Source organism: Haliotis rubra, unplaced genomic scaffold (genome assembly GCF_003918875.1).
Source record: "Haliotis rubra isolate DU_JTF1 unplaced genomic scaffold, ASM391887v1 Scf303, whole genome shotgun sequence".
In the NCBI taxonomy this organism is placed as follows: domain Eukaryota; kingdom Metazoa; phylum Mollusca; class Gastropoda; order Lepetellida; family Haliotidae; genus Haliotis; species Haliotis rubra.
Genome location: NW_025766973.1, coordinates 299,191 through 314,814, shown reverse-complemented (window position 1 = coordinate 314,814; position 15,624 = coordinate 299,191). Strand labels below are relative to the sequence as shown.

Below are 15,624 nucleotides of genomic sequence, written 5' to 3'. Positions count from 1 at the left end.
GTGATTGTTCAGGGTAACTTAACTGGTGTGGGCTACAGGGATCAGATTCTTCGACCTGTGCAAATTCCTTTTCTGCAACGTCATGGCCCTGGGTCAACATTCCAACAGGACAATGCCCGCCCTCATACGGCAAGGGTTGCTCTGGATTTCTTGCAACACCACAACGTTGACTTACTGCCCCGATAGAGCATGTTTGGGACGAGATGGATGGACGTCTACGCCGTCTTCCTCATCCGCCAGATAACGTCATTGACCTTGCAACAGAACTTGAAAGAATCTGGCGTGACATCCCACAAGCCTTCCTTGCACGTTTGATAGGCTCTATGCGTCGTCGATGCACTGCTGTTCTCAATGCCGATGGTGGACTTACCCGTTATTGAGCTTGTGACATGCTCGTTTGACCCCTGTCCCGCTTGTCGCGACTCGTGACGTCATTGTGATTGACTTTTCAATTGAAATTCTCCCGACTTGTTATGGTCTCATGATCCCTCCATTAAAGTTTATATGTACCTTTGACATTGTTATCGTACTTATCAACTGGGATCATATTTTGACAATGCACAGTTTCTTTATGTGGCTAGTATATATATGTATGCATAATGTATATATGTATAATGTATAATAATAATAATATGTTTCTTTCTTTTAACATTGTATGTCTTGAACATAGTGAATAATAATATGTGACAGTGTTCATGATTCTATATATAATACATTAATATGGCTCTTACGTATTGGATAAAATGTGTACCGTGCTTCTATATACTTTCATATGTTGGGTACAAATGAATGTACAAGAATTGATATCCCACAACTTGAATGTAACCTGACAAAATATCATTTGCGCACATTGCTTTGTTACCAAATTTAGAATAAAATGTTAACCGGAAATCAGACTTTAGAAGGAAACCAGCAAACAAGCAAACCGTGTTCTAAAATATATTAACTTAAAAATCAATACAAATCACGACACAGGTATCTTTATGGCAGTACAAAAAAGAAGGGCAGGACAAATTCAAAGGTAAGACAATACAAGTGCCGAGATAATAGCAATAAAGGAAGAGGAGGTAAGATCTCAGCGACAGTCATCCAGCTTGCAAATAGGCCAAGGCAGGGTATATGACCATCACACAGAATATTATGCTGCTCCTCCGGTAGACTAACAACTAGCCTCTGAAATGAACATATTTTACTGAAAAAAGTTCATAGTAAAAAAAATATATATATATAATGAAAAGGAGCCCTGAGACTTTCTTCATTTTCAGACTGAAGCTGAGGAAATCTAGACTTGCCACATTTTCTAGACTTGTGTGGGCTTTCTTGGATATATTTGCTTCAGGGTCTGTACGAGAGACTACTCCTCCGGTAACTCGAGATGTCATGTGAGATGAGAGGCAATAGCCAGCTGCAGCTCCGCCTTTATACACAAGAAGAAGTCGAGAAATTCTGTACAATACTCTTTTAGGTGGCAGACCCTTTCACGAGCACCCTGAAGTACTTTCCAGATCATTCTTCCCAGTCTAGTACGTCTAAATATAGCACACTACTGCCCCTTACAGAATCTACGTGAACAATGTACTACACTTGGAACATTGTTCCACACTGAATAACACTGCCAACTAACAACATGCTTCCTTATTCTGTCAATCAAAAGTATGCAACAAGGAAACAATTTGGTAACTGATTGGTATCACGTCCGTTGTGTCGTAGCAGGATGATGATGATGATGGTGATGATGCATTATTTGCCATCAGTGACATTCTGATATCCTTCATTTAAACTGCAATATAGACGACGTCTGAAAACATTTCATTGATATATGTATGTATGTATGTATGTATGTATGTATGTATGTATGTATGTATGTATGTATGTATGTATGTATGTATGTATGTATGTATGTATGTATGTATGTATGTATGTATGTGTGTGTGTGCGTGCGTGCGTGCGTGCGTGCGTGTGTGTGTGTGTGCGTATGTATGTATGTGCTTGCGTGCGTGCGTATGTATGTAGAGACCCGTGCCAGTTATATTCGGACACTTGACGTAATTTCCGGTGACTTAACTTGTTAATTTAGTGTACCATAAATAATTTTCATGAATTTAATGATCGTAAGATCCAAGTCAAATTTTGCACATTGGTCAGGAATCATCTTACCTACAATCACATAATTTCTCTTTAATTTTCCGTTGCTTATTTATCGAATGGCAACAATTTAATCAAGATGTGTACAGTGCCGTGAACTCCTTTACATGGTGGCCTATGGGATTGTGCATTGTGGAACCATACGTAAGTTGATAAATGGGATGTCATTAGTGGTCGGAAAATTGAACTGAAATTATGTACGCAGAGCAGAGATGATTTCAAATTTGCCTGTCAAATATTACAAAGATCCATCCTTAACTCACTTCATGAAAATTGTTTATGCTACAATGAAATGACATGGAAATTACGTCAAGTGATAGGTATAGGTAGCTAGGTTGGGTGGTTCTTTTTTAACATAAGGATTAGGTTGTGGCCGTTTAAATATTTTTTCCCTGACTGTTTTGACGTTTAACCGTTTTGGATAAAATCATTGAAAAAGTCCACCGGCAATGGTGTTTCTCGGTTTTGTTGACCATTCGTCACCACTCGCCCCTTTCCGTAAATTCGCTAATCGGCTTGTCCAGGAATAACACGAGTTGGTCACGAATGGGGCATGTATATTTGGACACTGGGGCGTGATATATCACGGGCATGTATGTCTGGACACTGGCGTGATATATCACAGGGGCATGTATATATGGACACTGTGGCGTGATATATCACAGGGACATGTATGTCTGGACACTGTGGCATGATATATCACATGGGCATGTATATCTGGACACTGGGGCGTGATATATCACAGGGGCATGTTTATCTGGACACTGTGGCGTGATATATCACAGGGGGGCATGTATGTCTGGACACTGTGGCATGATATATCACAGGGGCATGTATATCTGGACACTGGGGCGTGAAATGTCACAGGGGGGCATGTATGTCTGGACACTGTTGCATGATATATCACAGGAGCATGTATTTCTGGACACTGTGGCATTATATATCACAGGAGCATGTATGTCTGGACACTGTTGCATGATATATCACAGCGGCATGTGTATCTGGACACTGGCATTATATATCACAGGAGCATGTATATCTGAACACTGTGGCATGATATATGACAGGGGCATGTATATCAGGACACTGGGGCGTGATATATCACAGGGGCATGTATATCTGGACACTGGCGTGATATGTCACAGGGGGTCATGTATGTCTGCACACTGTGGCGTGATATATCACAGGGGCATGTATATCTGGACACTGGGGTGTGATATATCACAGGGGCATGTATATCTGGACACTGGGCGTGATATATCACAGGGGCATGTATATCTGGACACTGGGGTGTGATATATCACGGGCATGTATGCCTGGACACTGTGGCATGATATATCACAGGGGCATGTATATCAGGACACTGGGGCGTGAAATGTCACAGCGGCATGTATATCTGGACACTGTGGCATGATATATCACAGGGGCATGTATATCTGGACACTGTGGCATGATATATCACAGGGGCATGTATATCTGGACACTGGGGCGTGATATATCAGAGGGGCGTGTATATCTGGACACTGTGGCGTGATATATCACAGGGGCATGTATATCTTGACACTGGCGTGATATGTCACACGGGCATGTATGTCTGCACACTGCGGCGAGATATATGACAGGGGCATGTATATCTGGACACTGTGGCATGATATATCCCAGGGCATGTATATCTGGACACTGTAGCGTGATATATCACAGGGGCATGTATATCTGGACACTGGGGCGTGATATATCACAGGGCATGTATATCTGGACACTGTGGCATGATATATCACAGGGCATGTATATCTGGACACTGTGGCATGATATATCACAGGGGCATGTATATCAGGACACTGGGGCGTGATATATCAGAGGGCATGTATATCTGGACACTGTGGCGTGATATATCACAGGGGCATGTATATCTGACACTGATATATGTCACAGGGGCATGTATGTCTGCACACTGGGGCGAGATATATGACAGGGGCATGTATATCTAGACACTGTGGCATGATATATCCCAGGGCATGTATATCTGAACACTGATGCGTGATATATCACAGGGGCATGTATATCTGGACACTGGGGCATGATATATCACGGGCATGTATGCCTGGACACTGTGGCATGATATATGACAGGGGCATGTATATCTGGACACTGTGGCGTGATATATCATAGGGGGGCATGTATATCTGGACCCTGGGGCGTGATATATCATAGGGGCATGTATATCAGGACACTGTTGCGTTATATATCACAGGGGCATTTATATCTGGACACTATGGCGTGATAAATCACAGGGGGGCATGTATATCTGGACACTGGGGCGTGATATATCACAGGGGCATGTATATCAGGACACTGTTGCGAGATATATCACAGGGGCATGTATATCTGGACACTGTGGCGTGATATATCACAGGGGCATGTATATCTGGACACTGGGGCATGATATATCACAGGGGCATGTATATCTGGACACCGGGGCATGAACCCTGGTTAGAATTGATCTGAATTGTTGTAAGGTATTTTCAGGCACATAGATGCTATTTGAAGTTTTTCATCCTAAGCTTACTGAAAACATACTGCATGACTTCCCAAGAGAGTAATTGAACTGGGGCATAATACCAAATATCACACATATGGGCTTTTATAATACAATATAATGTTCAAGTAGGATCATGACAAGTAATACAAGGACACGGGGAGGATCTTATAAACACATGACAAACTATAAGGGCGGATCAATATTTTTAATAAGTGGTATTCCTCGCCACTCCGCGATTAAGAGGTTTCAGTTTGTTCAAGTGAACAGTGGTGCACCACAGGGTTGCCTCATATTGGCCTTACTCTTCATACTGGGGCGATGGGGTAGCCTAGTGGTTAAAGTCGTCACACCGAAGACCCAGGTTCGAATTCACCGCATGTGTAAAGACAATTTCTGGTATCCCCTACCATGCTATTGCTGGAATATTGCCAAAGGGGCGTGAAACTAAACTCACTCACTCACTCGTCACCCCTGCCGATATTCTTGACCTGCTCCGGAATGACACGGGTCGGAGGAAAATATGTAAATCAGTAGGGCTGTGTATTGTCAAATAAATTGTATTGCAATATATTGCTATTCATGTACAAGTATTGCCATATATTGGGAACTGTGTGGCATTGAGTGAGACCAATTGTGCATGTCTATCCTATTTTCTACATTACTATCATCCCTAAGTCCCTAAACATGTATGACCGCCTCCGTGGTGTAGTGGTTAGAGCGTCCGCCCGGAGAGCGGAAGGTTGCGGGTTCGATCCCCAACCGCGTCATACCAAAAGACGTTATAATATGGTACTTGTTGGTCCCTGCCTGGCGCTCGGCATTAATGGGTACATCAAGGACTGGTCGGCTCGGAGTCAGTATAATGTGTCTGAGTGGGGTATTCATGCTTCACTGCGGAATGATATCGCAGTGGGCTAGCACTATAAAACCAGCTTCAGTCTGGACTAGTACAAGCAGCCGCACATACACATACACACGCATGCACGTCGTCATATGAGCGAAATATTCTCAAGCACGACGTAAAACCCAATTTCACCTCACCTCACCTAAACATGTATGTCAGGGTTCTGATAACAGGCAGGCAGTCTAAAAACAGGTTGCATGTTCAAGGATTCTATTTTCCTTTTCATACAATTTATAGTATTACACTACGCCGTTTTCTTATTGAATAATGAAGGAAAACATTTGTTGTGAATGAAAGACTGTGTAGGTGTAGAGTTTAATTTAAAACATAAAGATAATCACAAAAAACCTTCATATATGTTCTTTACCTAATATCCCGGTTCTCAGAAAAAATATTGCAGTACATATCGTTTGAAAATCGTCTTGTGATATACCGGTATACATGTACCGGTAATACCGTGCAGTCCTATAAATCAGTGTACCAATACCCAAGCAAATTTAGGAATCTAAGACTGGAACGTGTTAATTTGCAACATATGTTCCCAAGGACACAGAAACGTAAACTTCGTTTCTGGAGTTCATGTTCACACGCCTTCTCTCCCGAAGAACCAGACGGGCGACGAGGGATCGCGTGTTTGTAGGCACGTACAACACGTGCTGTGCAGGGGGAAACACATCGCTTCAACAGGCAGTCTCTGGTTTTGAAAAGGAATTAGGAAATTAGGAAATGGTTACTTTACAGTTAATGATTTGGATGAAACACTCCAGTTTGAAGTCGTGTTGCATCTTATACATATTGGTATAGGTAAACGTACATTGTGTGCATGTACGCAACATGTATTTAACATGCTAGAGTGAGTTGGGTTTTACACCGCTTTTTAGCAATATTCCATGATTATCACGGCGGGGGACACCAGAAATGGGCTTCAGACATTGTGCTCATATGGGGAATCGAACCCGGGTCTTCAGCATGACGAGCGAACGCATTAACCACTAGGCTACCCAACCGCCCCTCATTTAATACAGAGACCATATACCGGTATATGGTCTCTGTTTAATAGAAAGGGATATGTGTTCATCTACGCTTGTGCACAATACCTACGCATGCTCTATTCTTGTATTTGTAATAAGCCTGGGGCCTGTCACAACAAATAGAAGGACTGATAATAGGATACAGGCTATTTTTGCCCAAGAGATCTGCAAAATGATACTCACTGAAACATACATAGAAGATGGGAACTTTGTCATCCCTTAACGTGACCCACACCATGTTACTGATGGGACGTCTTAATACATGGGGAGTATTGCTGACTGCGGCGACACACACCATTCACTCACTCGACAAGGGGCGGTCGGGTGCGTAGCTTAGTGGGTACAGCGTTTGGTCGTCACGCCGAAGTCCCGGGTTCAGTTTTCCAATGGGTACAATGCGTGAAGCCCACATCTTATGTCACCCGCCGTACGTGATATTACTGGAATGTTGATAAAAGCGGCGTAAAACCAGTCTCACTCTCTCACCCACTCACCCGACACTGTGGGGTGGCATGGATATTCACGTCGAGATCAATTTTCAAAGCTCTTATATTAGCGACGTACGCGTGCATGCGTGCGCGCGTGTTTGTGTGTGTGTGCGCGGACGCATGTGTCAGTAGCTACTTGTGCTACTCCGGTTAAGTTTGAATTGGTTTCCAACAACCCATGCTTGTCATGAGAGGCGACTAACGGGATCTAGACGTCTGGTTGGCTGACTTGGTAGATGAAACAAAATTAACATAAGAAAGAAATCAACACCCGCAGGTAAATCGTGGTCCCAACTAGCTGCCATTTAAACGCACATAAAAATAAACAGGCACCGGTTATGTTTCACAAAGAAATATCAAACAGTTTATACTCTACAAACCTGAAACGAAATCTGACAGACCCATTTCCTATTCCCCGCATAACTGTGGATGGAGGTTTAATGCATCTAAGACGTTTTGAGACACTCCCCATTTCGCTATCTTTGCAAGCGAATCTCCCAGGGAAAAACTAACTCCTGCCTTCGGCGCGGAACCCGAAGTCCAACTGACATGACATTGAATGTACGTCACTGAGTGGCTCCCATTAACGTCAGTATATTATTTGTGAATCACCAAGAGCAGACTGATCTCGGTGTTGTTTTGGAAGCCCATTGTTTTCCTGGAGACACTTCCTGATGGAGATACTCGGCTGTGTTGACATCTCTCCAACATGGATTCTGTGGATATCGGTTTTGTTTCTGATTTATGCGTAAGTAAAATTATTGGATATATGATGTACTGTTGAGATTAGTTGACTATTGTCAGGTTAACACACCGTCGTAAATAAACACGACCGAAACCAGAGTGACGACCGATACGGCTGCATTAAATGTCAGAAGGTGAAGGCCGTTTTCCTGTAATCAAATTTTTCAAAGGGGGCATCTCATAAGCACCTACTTAAGTTTGCTTCAAACTGTTGACGTCACTTTTAGATTTGTTTGGTTGTTGTTTAACGCTGTACCCAGCAATTTTCCAGCTACATGGCGGCGGTCTATAAATAACCGAATTTGGATTAAACGATCAAGTGATCTACATCATGAACATCGATCTACGCAATTGGGTACGATGACATGTGTCAACCAAGTCAGCGAGCCTGACCACCCTATATATTTGTATATCCTATTTGTCGCATCTTACGAAACTCACTGATTGATGAAGATCACTAAGCTTCTTACCTGGATCTTTAGGACAGATTTCCGCCCGTAACCCCCTGTTTTTATTATTCTTTGAGTATAAAGAATTATAGATGATTTTTTACCCTAACCCTAAGATTACTTACCTTTTAATTTTTATTTTCACTACAACTCTAACCAGTCTACATTTTGACGTTGCTCTTCTCTTTATTTTGTTCAGATATGGAAAGAGGAGGAACCGTCTGTTCAAGGATGCTGGTATTCCTGGTCCGGAGCCTGTGATTTATATCGGGAACTTCCATCAGATGATTAAGCACGTGAGCTCATCGTTTAATTTCAAATAAACCTTCTTTGAAAAGAACAATGAAGTTCCTAGTTCACCTTGACTTAAAAATATCCAGATTATATCAAATTCAATATCTCTTCCGGATATATAAGTATGATATTCCTGCTCTGAACATAAGCTAGAGAACATGAATAAATTTGAGGAATTTGGGGAAGAGATTGTATGCCCAGTCGTCAATACAAAAGTTATCCCCAAAATGTCCGTGACACCAAACTACTTTTGTTCGGGATGTAATATGTGATACATGTCCCGACAAAATACAGTACAGTGCCATTTTGACATGAACAACAACAAAACCGCAATTTTCGAAAAATGACATCTCATAAAGTAAGCGTTCATGTTTATGTCTTCTATTTAAAAACTTGACAAAAGCCAGAGTTGCGTTTCTTTGCTGTTCAGTATATCTGCTGGTTGATGATTGTGATTTTTTCATTTGAAACATACATCAAAGATGGCATCTTGTTACAGGGTCTGGACTTTGACAACAAGCACTTCAAACAGTATGGTAAAGTATACGGGTATGTAGATCCGTCGAGCTTATCTCCCCTTGGTTTAAATCATACATAAACGGCAGTATGACAGAGACTTGGAGAATGTCATATGTTCCAAGTAACCACCATTTGTGCATGCATGATTGTTATTCTCAACTTGTCTGTTTGGTTCTCTCTCTTAACACCCGGCAATACTCCAGCCATATGGCGGCAGCATGGATTTAATCCAGTCTGGGGGGCCGTGGGGTAGCCCAGTGGTTAAAGCGTTCGCTCGTCACTTTGAAGACCGGGGTTCATTTCCCAACATGGGTACAATGTGTGAAGCCTATTTATTGGATCCCCTGTATTATTGCTGGAATATTGCTATTTTAAAGCGACGTATTACCACACTCACTGTTACTGTAATCCAGTATGGATCAGGCAATCCAGTGATCGATAGTATGAGCAATTATCCTATTCGTCGAGATATTCATCATCATCAATTACGTATGCAGCCAACAGACCTATTTACATATTAACATACATATTCAAAACAGGTAAGAAAGCGTGAACGAACAAAGGAAACGATTTCTCGAAATGCATGCCTTACCTGTCTACCTGCATTGATTATCTTACACCGCCAGTAAAATACATGTATATAAGTAGCATATAAACGTATAGGTGGACTGAAATGTTTAGATTTGTTGTACTTATTTTCTATTTTTTTACTAATTTAATCAACTAATGAGCCCGATCACCAGATCTATACTTTGGTTTTCCTCTTTTGAATTTGAGTAATATGGGTAAGGTTTGTTTTGAAAGTGATGACATCGTTATCATTTACCAAGAATGCTGATGTTTATACGTTGTCAGCTGACAGTGCAGAGTTATCTCCCTTAAGGGACGTGATCATCAGTTCAAATCCAGAATCTTCCTGGTTATGGTTCTTCGGCTCCATACACGTGCGCCTGAGTAATGTCTATAAATTCTTTATTCGGACCTCCTCCCCATGAAGCAGTCTCTACTCCCTCACTCAATCATTACTTCCTGCTAAACAAGCCTGCTGTCGTTTCAGGGTTTTGTGGGTGGCCTTCCGATGGTCAATGTACTGGATCCCGACATTGCCAGAGAGATCCTGATCAGGGATTTCCAGCATTTCACGGACAGAGTAGTAAGTATTTAGTTGTTGGAATCTGAATATATATGTTTTCTATATTTTTATACATGTACTTTAGTCTTTTTAGGTCCCATTGATATGTGGCAATGTCCTTAGATGTGGTCAAACGGTATTTCTTTCATAAAAATTATTCTGCCTAATTAGATCTTGCCCATTGGAAGTTTATCTGCAAATAAGATTTGTTACATGTCTGTTTAAGATATCGCTGTTTTAGAGAATGAATATGTATAATATGTTTGGAAATGTTACTGTGATACATACGGTACGTTTTAAACTGTAACTGGGAGTATTTACAAAATGTTTGACTATGTTATAAGTAAATGAATACAGCATCTTTCAGAATGTGCAGTAAATATATACAAACCGTTTCATAATGAAAATTTCCGGGATTATACATAATCCCTGGTTTTATATATACTCATGCCAATAATGGTTGTCACCCCCCTAATTTTTTTTAATTGGAGAGGGTGTGTAGGGTGGGGTTGTGAGGTGTGTGTGGGGGTTGGGGTGGGGAGGGGGTGACAACCATTAGAGCATGAGTATATATACATACAGTGAATACATATAGTGTGTTTCAGAATGTTACAGTGAGTTAGGGGTGACTATTGAGGGGAAACAACATTTGCCTACCCAGTCAGCTACTCCACCACCCCACAAGGTACTCCACTACCTAACCAGTTATTCCACTACCCAGCCAGCTACTACACTATTCCGCCAGCGACTCCACTACCTACATGTAGCCAGCTAGTCCACCACTCTGCCACCTACTCAACCACTCTGCCATCTACTCCACTACCCAGCCCGCTACTCCACTACCCCTCAAGGTACTCCACTACCTAACCAGTTATTCCACTACCCAGCCAGCTACTACACTACCCCGCCAGCTACTCCACTACTCAGTCAACTACTCCACCACCCCGCAAGGTGCTCTGCTACTCAGTCAACTACTCTACCACCCTGCAAGGTGCTCTGCTACCCACTCAGCTACTCCACCACCCTGCAAGATGCACTGCTACCCAGTCAGCTACTCCACCACCCTGCAAGATGCACTGCTACCCAGTCAGCTACTCCACCACGCTGCAAGGTGCTCTGCTACCCAGCCAGCTACTCCACAACCCTGCAAGGTGCTCTGCTACCCAGTCAGCTACTCCACCACCCTGCAAGGTGCTCTGCTACCCAGTCAGCTACTCCACCACCCTGCAAGGTGCTCTGCTACCCAGTCAGCTACTCCACCACCCTGCAAGGTGCTCTGCTACCCAGTCAGCTACTCCACCACCCTGCAAGGTGCTCTGCTTCCCAGTCAGCTACTCTATCACCCTGCAAGGTGCTCTGCTACCCAGTCAGCTACTCCACTACCCTGCAAGGTGCTCTGCTACCCAGTCAGCTACTCCACCACCCTGCAAGGTGCTCTGCTACCCAGTCAGCTACTCCATCACCCTGCAAGGTGCTCTGCTACCCAGTCAGCTACTCCACCACCCCACAAGGTGCTCTGCTACTCAGTCAACTACTCTGCCACCCTACAAGGTGCTATGCTACCCAGTCAGCTACTCCGACACCCTGCAAGGTGCACTGCTACCCACTCAGCTACTCCACCACCCTGTAAGATGCACTGCTATCCAGTCAGCTACTCCACCACCCTGCAAGATGCACTGCTACCCAGTCAGCTACTCCACCACGCTGCAAGGTGCTCTGCTACCCAGCCAACTACTCCACCGCCCTGCAAGGTGCTCTGGTACCCAGTCAGCTACTCCACCACCCTGCAAGGTGCTCTGCTACCCAGTCAGCTACTCCACTACCCCGCAAGGTGCTCTGCTACTCAGTCAACTACTCTACCACGCTGCAAGGTGCTCTGCTACCCAGTCAGCTACTCCACTACCCTGCAAGGTGCTCTGTTACCCAGTCAGCTACTCCACTACCCCGCAAGGTGCTCTGCTACCCAGCCAGCTACTCCACCACCCCGCAAGTTGCTCTGCTACCCAGCCAACAACTCTTCCACCCTGCAAGGTGCTCTACTACCCAGCCAACTACTCTTCCACCCTGCAATCTGCTCTGCTACCCAGCCATCTACTCCACCTCAAACCCAGCTGCTCCAGCACCGAGCTACTCCCGTACACAGCCAGCTACACAACTACCCCGGCAAGTTGTCCTATTACCATTCCACTAAAATGAGGATAAGATTTTGTGTAGTCATGCTATCGACCACTAGCTTGCATACTCGATTATTTACAGGTCTCCATTGTATAGCTGAGATATTCTTTAACTTCTTTGGCAACAGTCAAACTAAATGTATGCAAACTATCTGCCTGTACATGTTCACTTAATATCTAAACCAATCTCGAATAAATCCGGTAATGTATTTAAACACAACAAAGTTATATATATATATATATTTATTTCGGTACTGACAAGGCCACAGGCCTTTAGTACATTGTGTTCAATGCATTTATCAAAACAACTCGTTGGCTGAATTCAATATTTACACGCACGGATAATATACATGAAGAAGTATGGGAAAATAATCAACTTTAGTAACGTCACAACTCAGGTGTACTGGGTCACGTCACAACTCAGGTGTACTGGGTCACGTCACAACTCAGGTGTACTTGGTCACGTCACAACTCAGGTGTGGGTCACGTTGGGTCACGTCACAACGTCAGGTGTACTAGGTCACGTCACAACTCAGGTGTACAAGGTCACGTCACAACTCAGGTGTACAAGGTCACGTCACAACTCAGGTGTACTGGGTCGTCACGTCACAACTCAGGGTGTACTGGGTCACGTCACAACTCAGGTGTACTCTGGTCACGTCACAACTCAGGTGTACAAGGTCACGTCACAACTCAGGTGTACTCGGCTCACGTCACAACTCAGGTGTACAAGGTCACGTCACAACTCAGGTGTACAAGGTCACGTCACAACTCAGGTGTACTCAGGTCACGTCACAACTCAGGTGTACTGGGTCACGTCACAACTCAGGTGTACTGGGTCACGTCACAACTCAGGTGTAAGGTCACGTCACAACCCAGGTGTACTGGGTCACGTCACAACTCAGGTGTACTCAGGTCACGTCACAACCCAGGTGTACTGGGTCACGTCACAACTCAGGTGTACTGGGTCACGTCACAACTCAGGTGTACTGGGTCACGTCACAACTCAGGTGTACTGGGTCACGTCACAACTCAGGTGTACTGGGTCACGTCACAACTCAGGTGTACTGGGTCACGTCACAACTCAGGTGTACTAGGTCACGTCACAACTCAGGTGTACTCGGGTCACGTCACAACTCAGGTGTACAAGGTCACGTCACAACTCAGGTGTACTGGGTCACGTCACAACTCAGGTGTACTGGGTCACGTCACAACTCAGGTGTACTGGGTCACGTCACAACTCAGGTGTACTGGGTCACGTCACAACTCAGGTGTACAAGGTCACGTCACAACTCAGGTGTACTGGGTCACGTCACAACTCAGGTGTACTGGGTCACGTCACAACTCAGGTGTACTGGGTCACGTCACAACTCAGGTGTGGTAGGTCACGTCACAACTCAGGTGTACTGGGTCACGTCACAACTCAGGTGTACTCAGGTCACGTCACAACTCAGGTGTACTGGGTCACGTCACAACTCAGGTGTACTGGGTCACGTCACAACTCAGGTGTACAGGTCACGTCACAACTCAGGTGTACTCACGTCACAACTCAGGTGTACTCAGGTGTACGTCACAACTCAGGTGTACAAGGTCACGTCACAACTCAGGTGTACTCGGTCACGTCACAACTCAGGTGTACTGGGTCACGTCACAACTCAGGTGTACAAGGTCACGTCACAACTCAGGTGTACAAGGTCACGTCACAACTCAGGTGTACAACTCAGGGTCACGTCACAACCTCAGGTGTACTGGGTCACGTCACAACTCAGGTGTACTAGGTCACGTCACAACTCAGGTGTACTCGGGTCACGTCACAACTCAGGTGTGTGTACTCACGGCTCACGTCACAACCCAGGTGTACTGGGTCACGTCACAACTCAGGTGGTACTAGCTTGGTCACGTCACAACTCAGGTGTACTGGGTCACGTCACAACTCAGGTCACGTGGTTACGTCACAACTCAGGTGTACACGGTCACGTCACAACTCAGGTGTACTGGGTCAGGTGTACAAGTGGGTCAACAGGTGTACTCAGAATGTCACTGGGTCACGTCACAACTCAGGTGTACTGGGTCACGTCACAACTCAGGTGTACAAGGTCACGTCACAACTCAGGTGTACAAGGCCACGTCACAACTCAGGTGAACAAGGTCACGTAACAACTCAGATGTACTGGGTCACGTCACAATTCAGGTGTACAAGGTCACGTCACAACTCATTCGGACAAGTGGTAGTCTAGCTATAGGCTGCGGACTTTGTGTACCTCACTGCCGAAAGCTATGTTCACCACGTGGATATTGACAATCAGTATCAAGATATGCTCACTTTTCACGAACACCCGGTGTCATAAACAGTATTTACAATGGACAATGTTTTTGGCAGATAATTATTCAATAATTATGGACAGTGTTTTGTGGCTTATTCGGAAGTGTTCTCGCATTCTCAAAAGTAGGGGTTTGTCTGTAAATAATCGAGTCTGGCCAGACAATCCGATCTACAATCGATCTACGTAATTGGGAACCGATGACATGTGCAAGTCAGCGAGCCTGACCACCCGATCCCATCAGACGCGTTAACTGTATGGCCACAGTCCCACCATGACATCCACACCTTCACAGTACGCAGTGATAGGCCCATCAGTTACATCCATCTTCCATTCACTGCCTCCATGTGCCAGGGATACAACACATGTCTCAGTTTCAGTCGACCTGTGTATAGACTCTTCATAGTCTTTAACATGCCCGGATGGCAGAGTAGCCATGATCTAATGGTCGCTCGAATCCTAGATTCACCAAAATGTCTGAATGCTCTTGAAAGAAGGCTACGGTTCCGACGATGTAACATAGAGCTCACTAGGCAGGTTAAATATTTCAAGCTACAGTCAACTAACGAGTGACGGGGAAAGATAATCTGTCATTCCCCGTCAGGAGTTGGTTATTGTTTTATTACCCATATCAGTTTTCGATCTAAGAAAACGCTAAAATGAAAACACAGTTTCTCTCTAAGGATGGGGAATCTCCATATCCCTACGCGTGTGATGCGGATTCATTTCCAAGCATCGCATTACCTCTATCTTAAACGGGTGTATTACGCGAGACTAAATAGTCTCATAGACAAATGTGGTTTTCTCAAATAACGTAACTGTAGAGTTTGTTAAATAGTAATACATATGTGTTTTCTGTTCTTGAATGCTTGAATTTTGTACTA

At 44.2% G+C, this 15,624-nt stretch overlaps 2 protein-coding genes across 3 annotated transcripts in view; one reads left to right on the top strand and one right to left on the bottom strand.

Annotated features, from left to right (window-relative positions):
• Window positions 1-15,624, bottom strand: part of LOC124282777 (cytochrome P450 3A24-like) — a 113,012-nt gene that overhangs the window by 35,521 nt on the left and 61,867 nt on the right. The window lies entirely within an intron of this gene.
• On the top strand, window positions 7,601-10,263 carry LOC124282783 (cytochrome P450 3A29-like). Its single transcript, XM_046718814.1, has 4 exons — window positions 7,601-7,855; window positions 8,500-8,596; window positions 9,094-9,143; window positions 10,171-10,263. Exons 1-4 carry the CDS (start codon window positions 7,782-7,784, stop codon window positions 10,232-10,234), a joined length of 285 nt encoding a protein of 94 aa, XP_046574770.1. The 5' UTR covers window positions 7,601-7,781; the 3' UTR covers window positions 10,235-10,263.

Bases quoted from the DNA above. Each gene is read 5' to 3' on its own strand.
- LOC124282783 (XM_046718814.1), top strand. From the start codon at position 7,782: ATGGAGATACTCGGCTGTGTTGACATCTCTCCAACATGGATTCTGTGG. The intron at 8,597-9,093 runs GTGAGCTCATCG...ATCTTGTTACAG, and splicing joins TCCATCAGATGATTAAGCAC to GGTCTGGACTTTGACAACAA. The intron at 9,144-10,170 runs GTATGTAGATCC...CTGTCGTTTCAG, and splicing joins CAGTATGGTAAAGTATACGG to GGTTTTGTGGGTGGCCTTCC.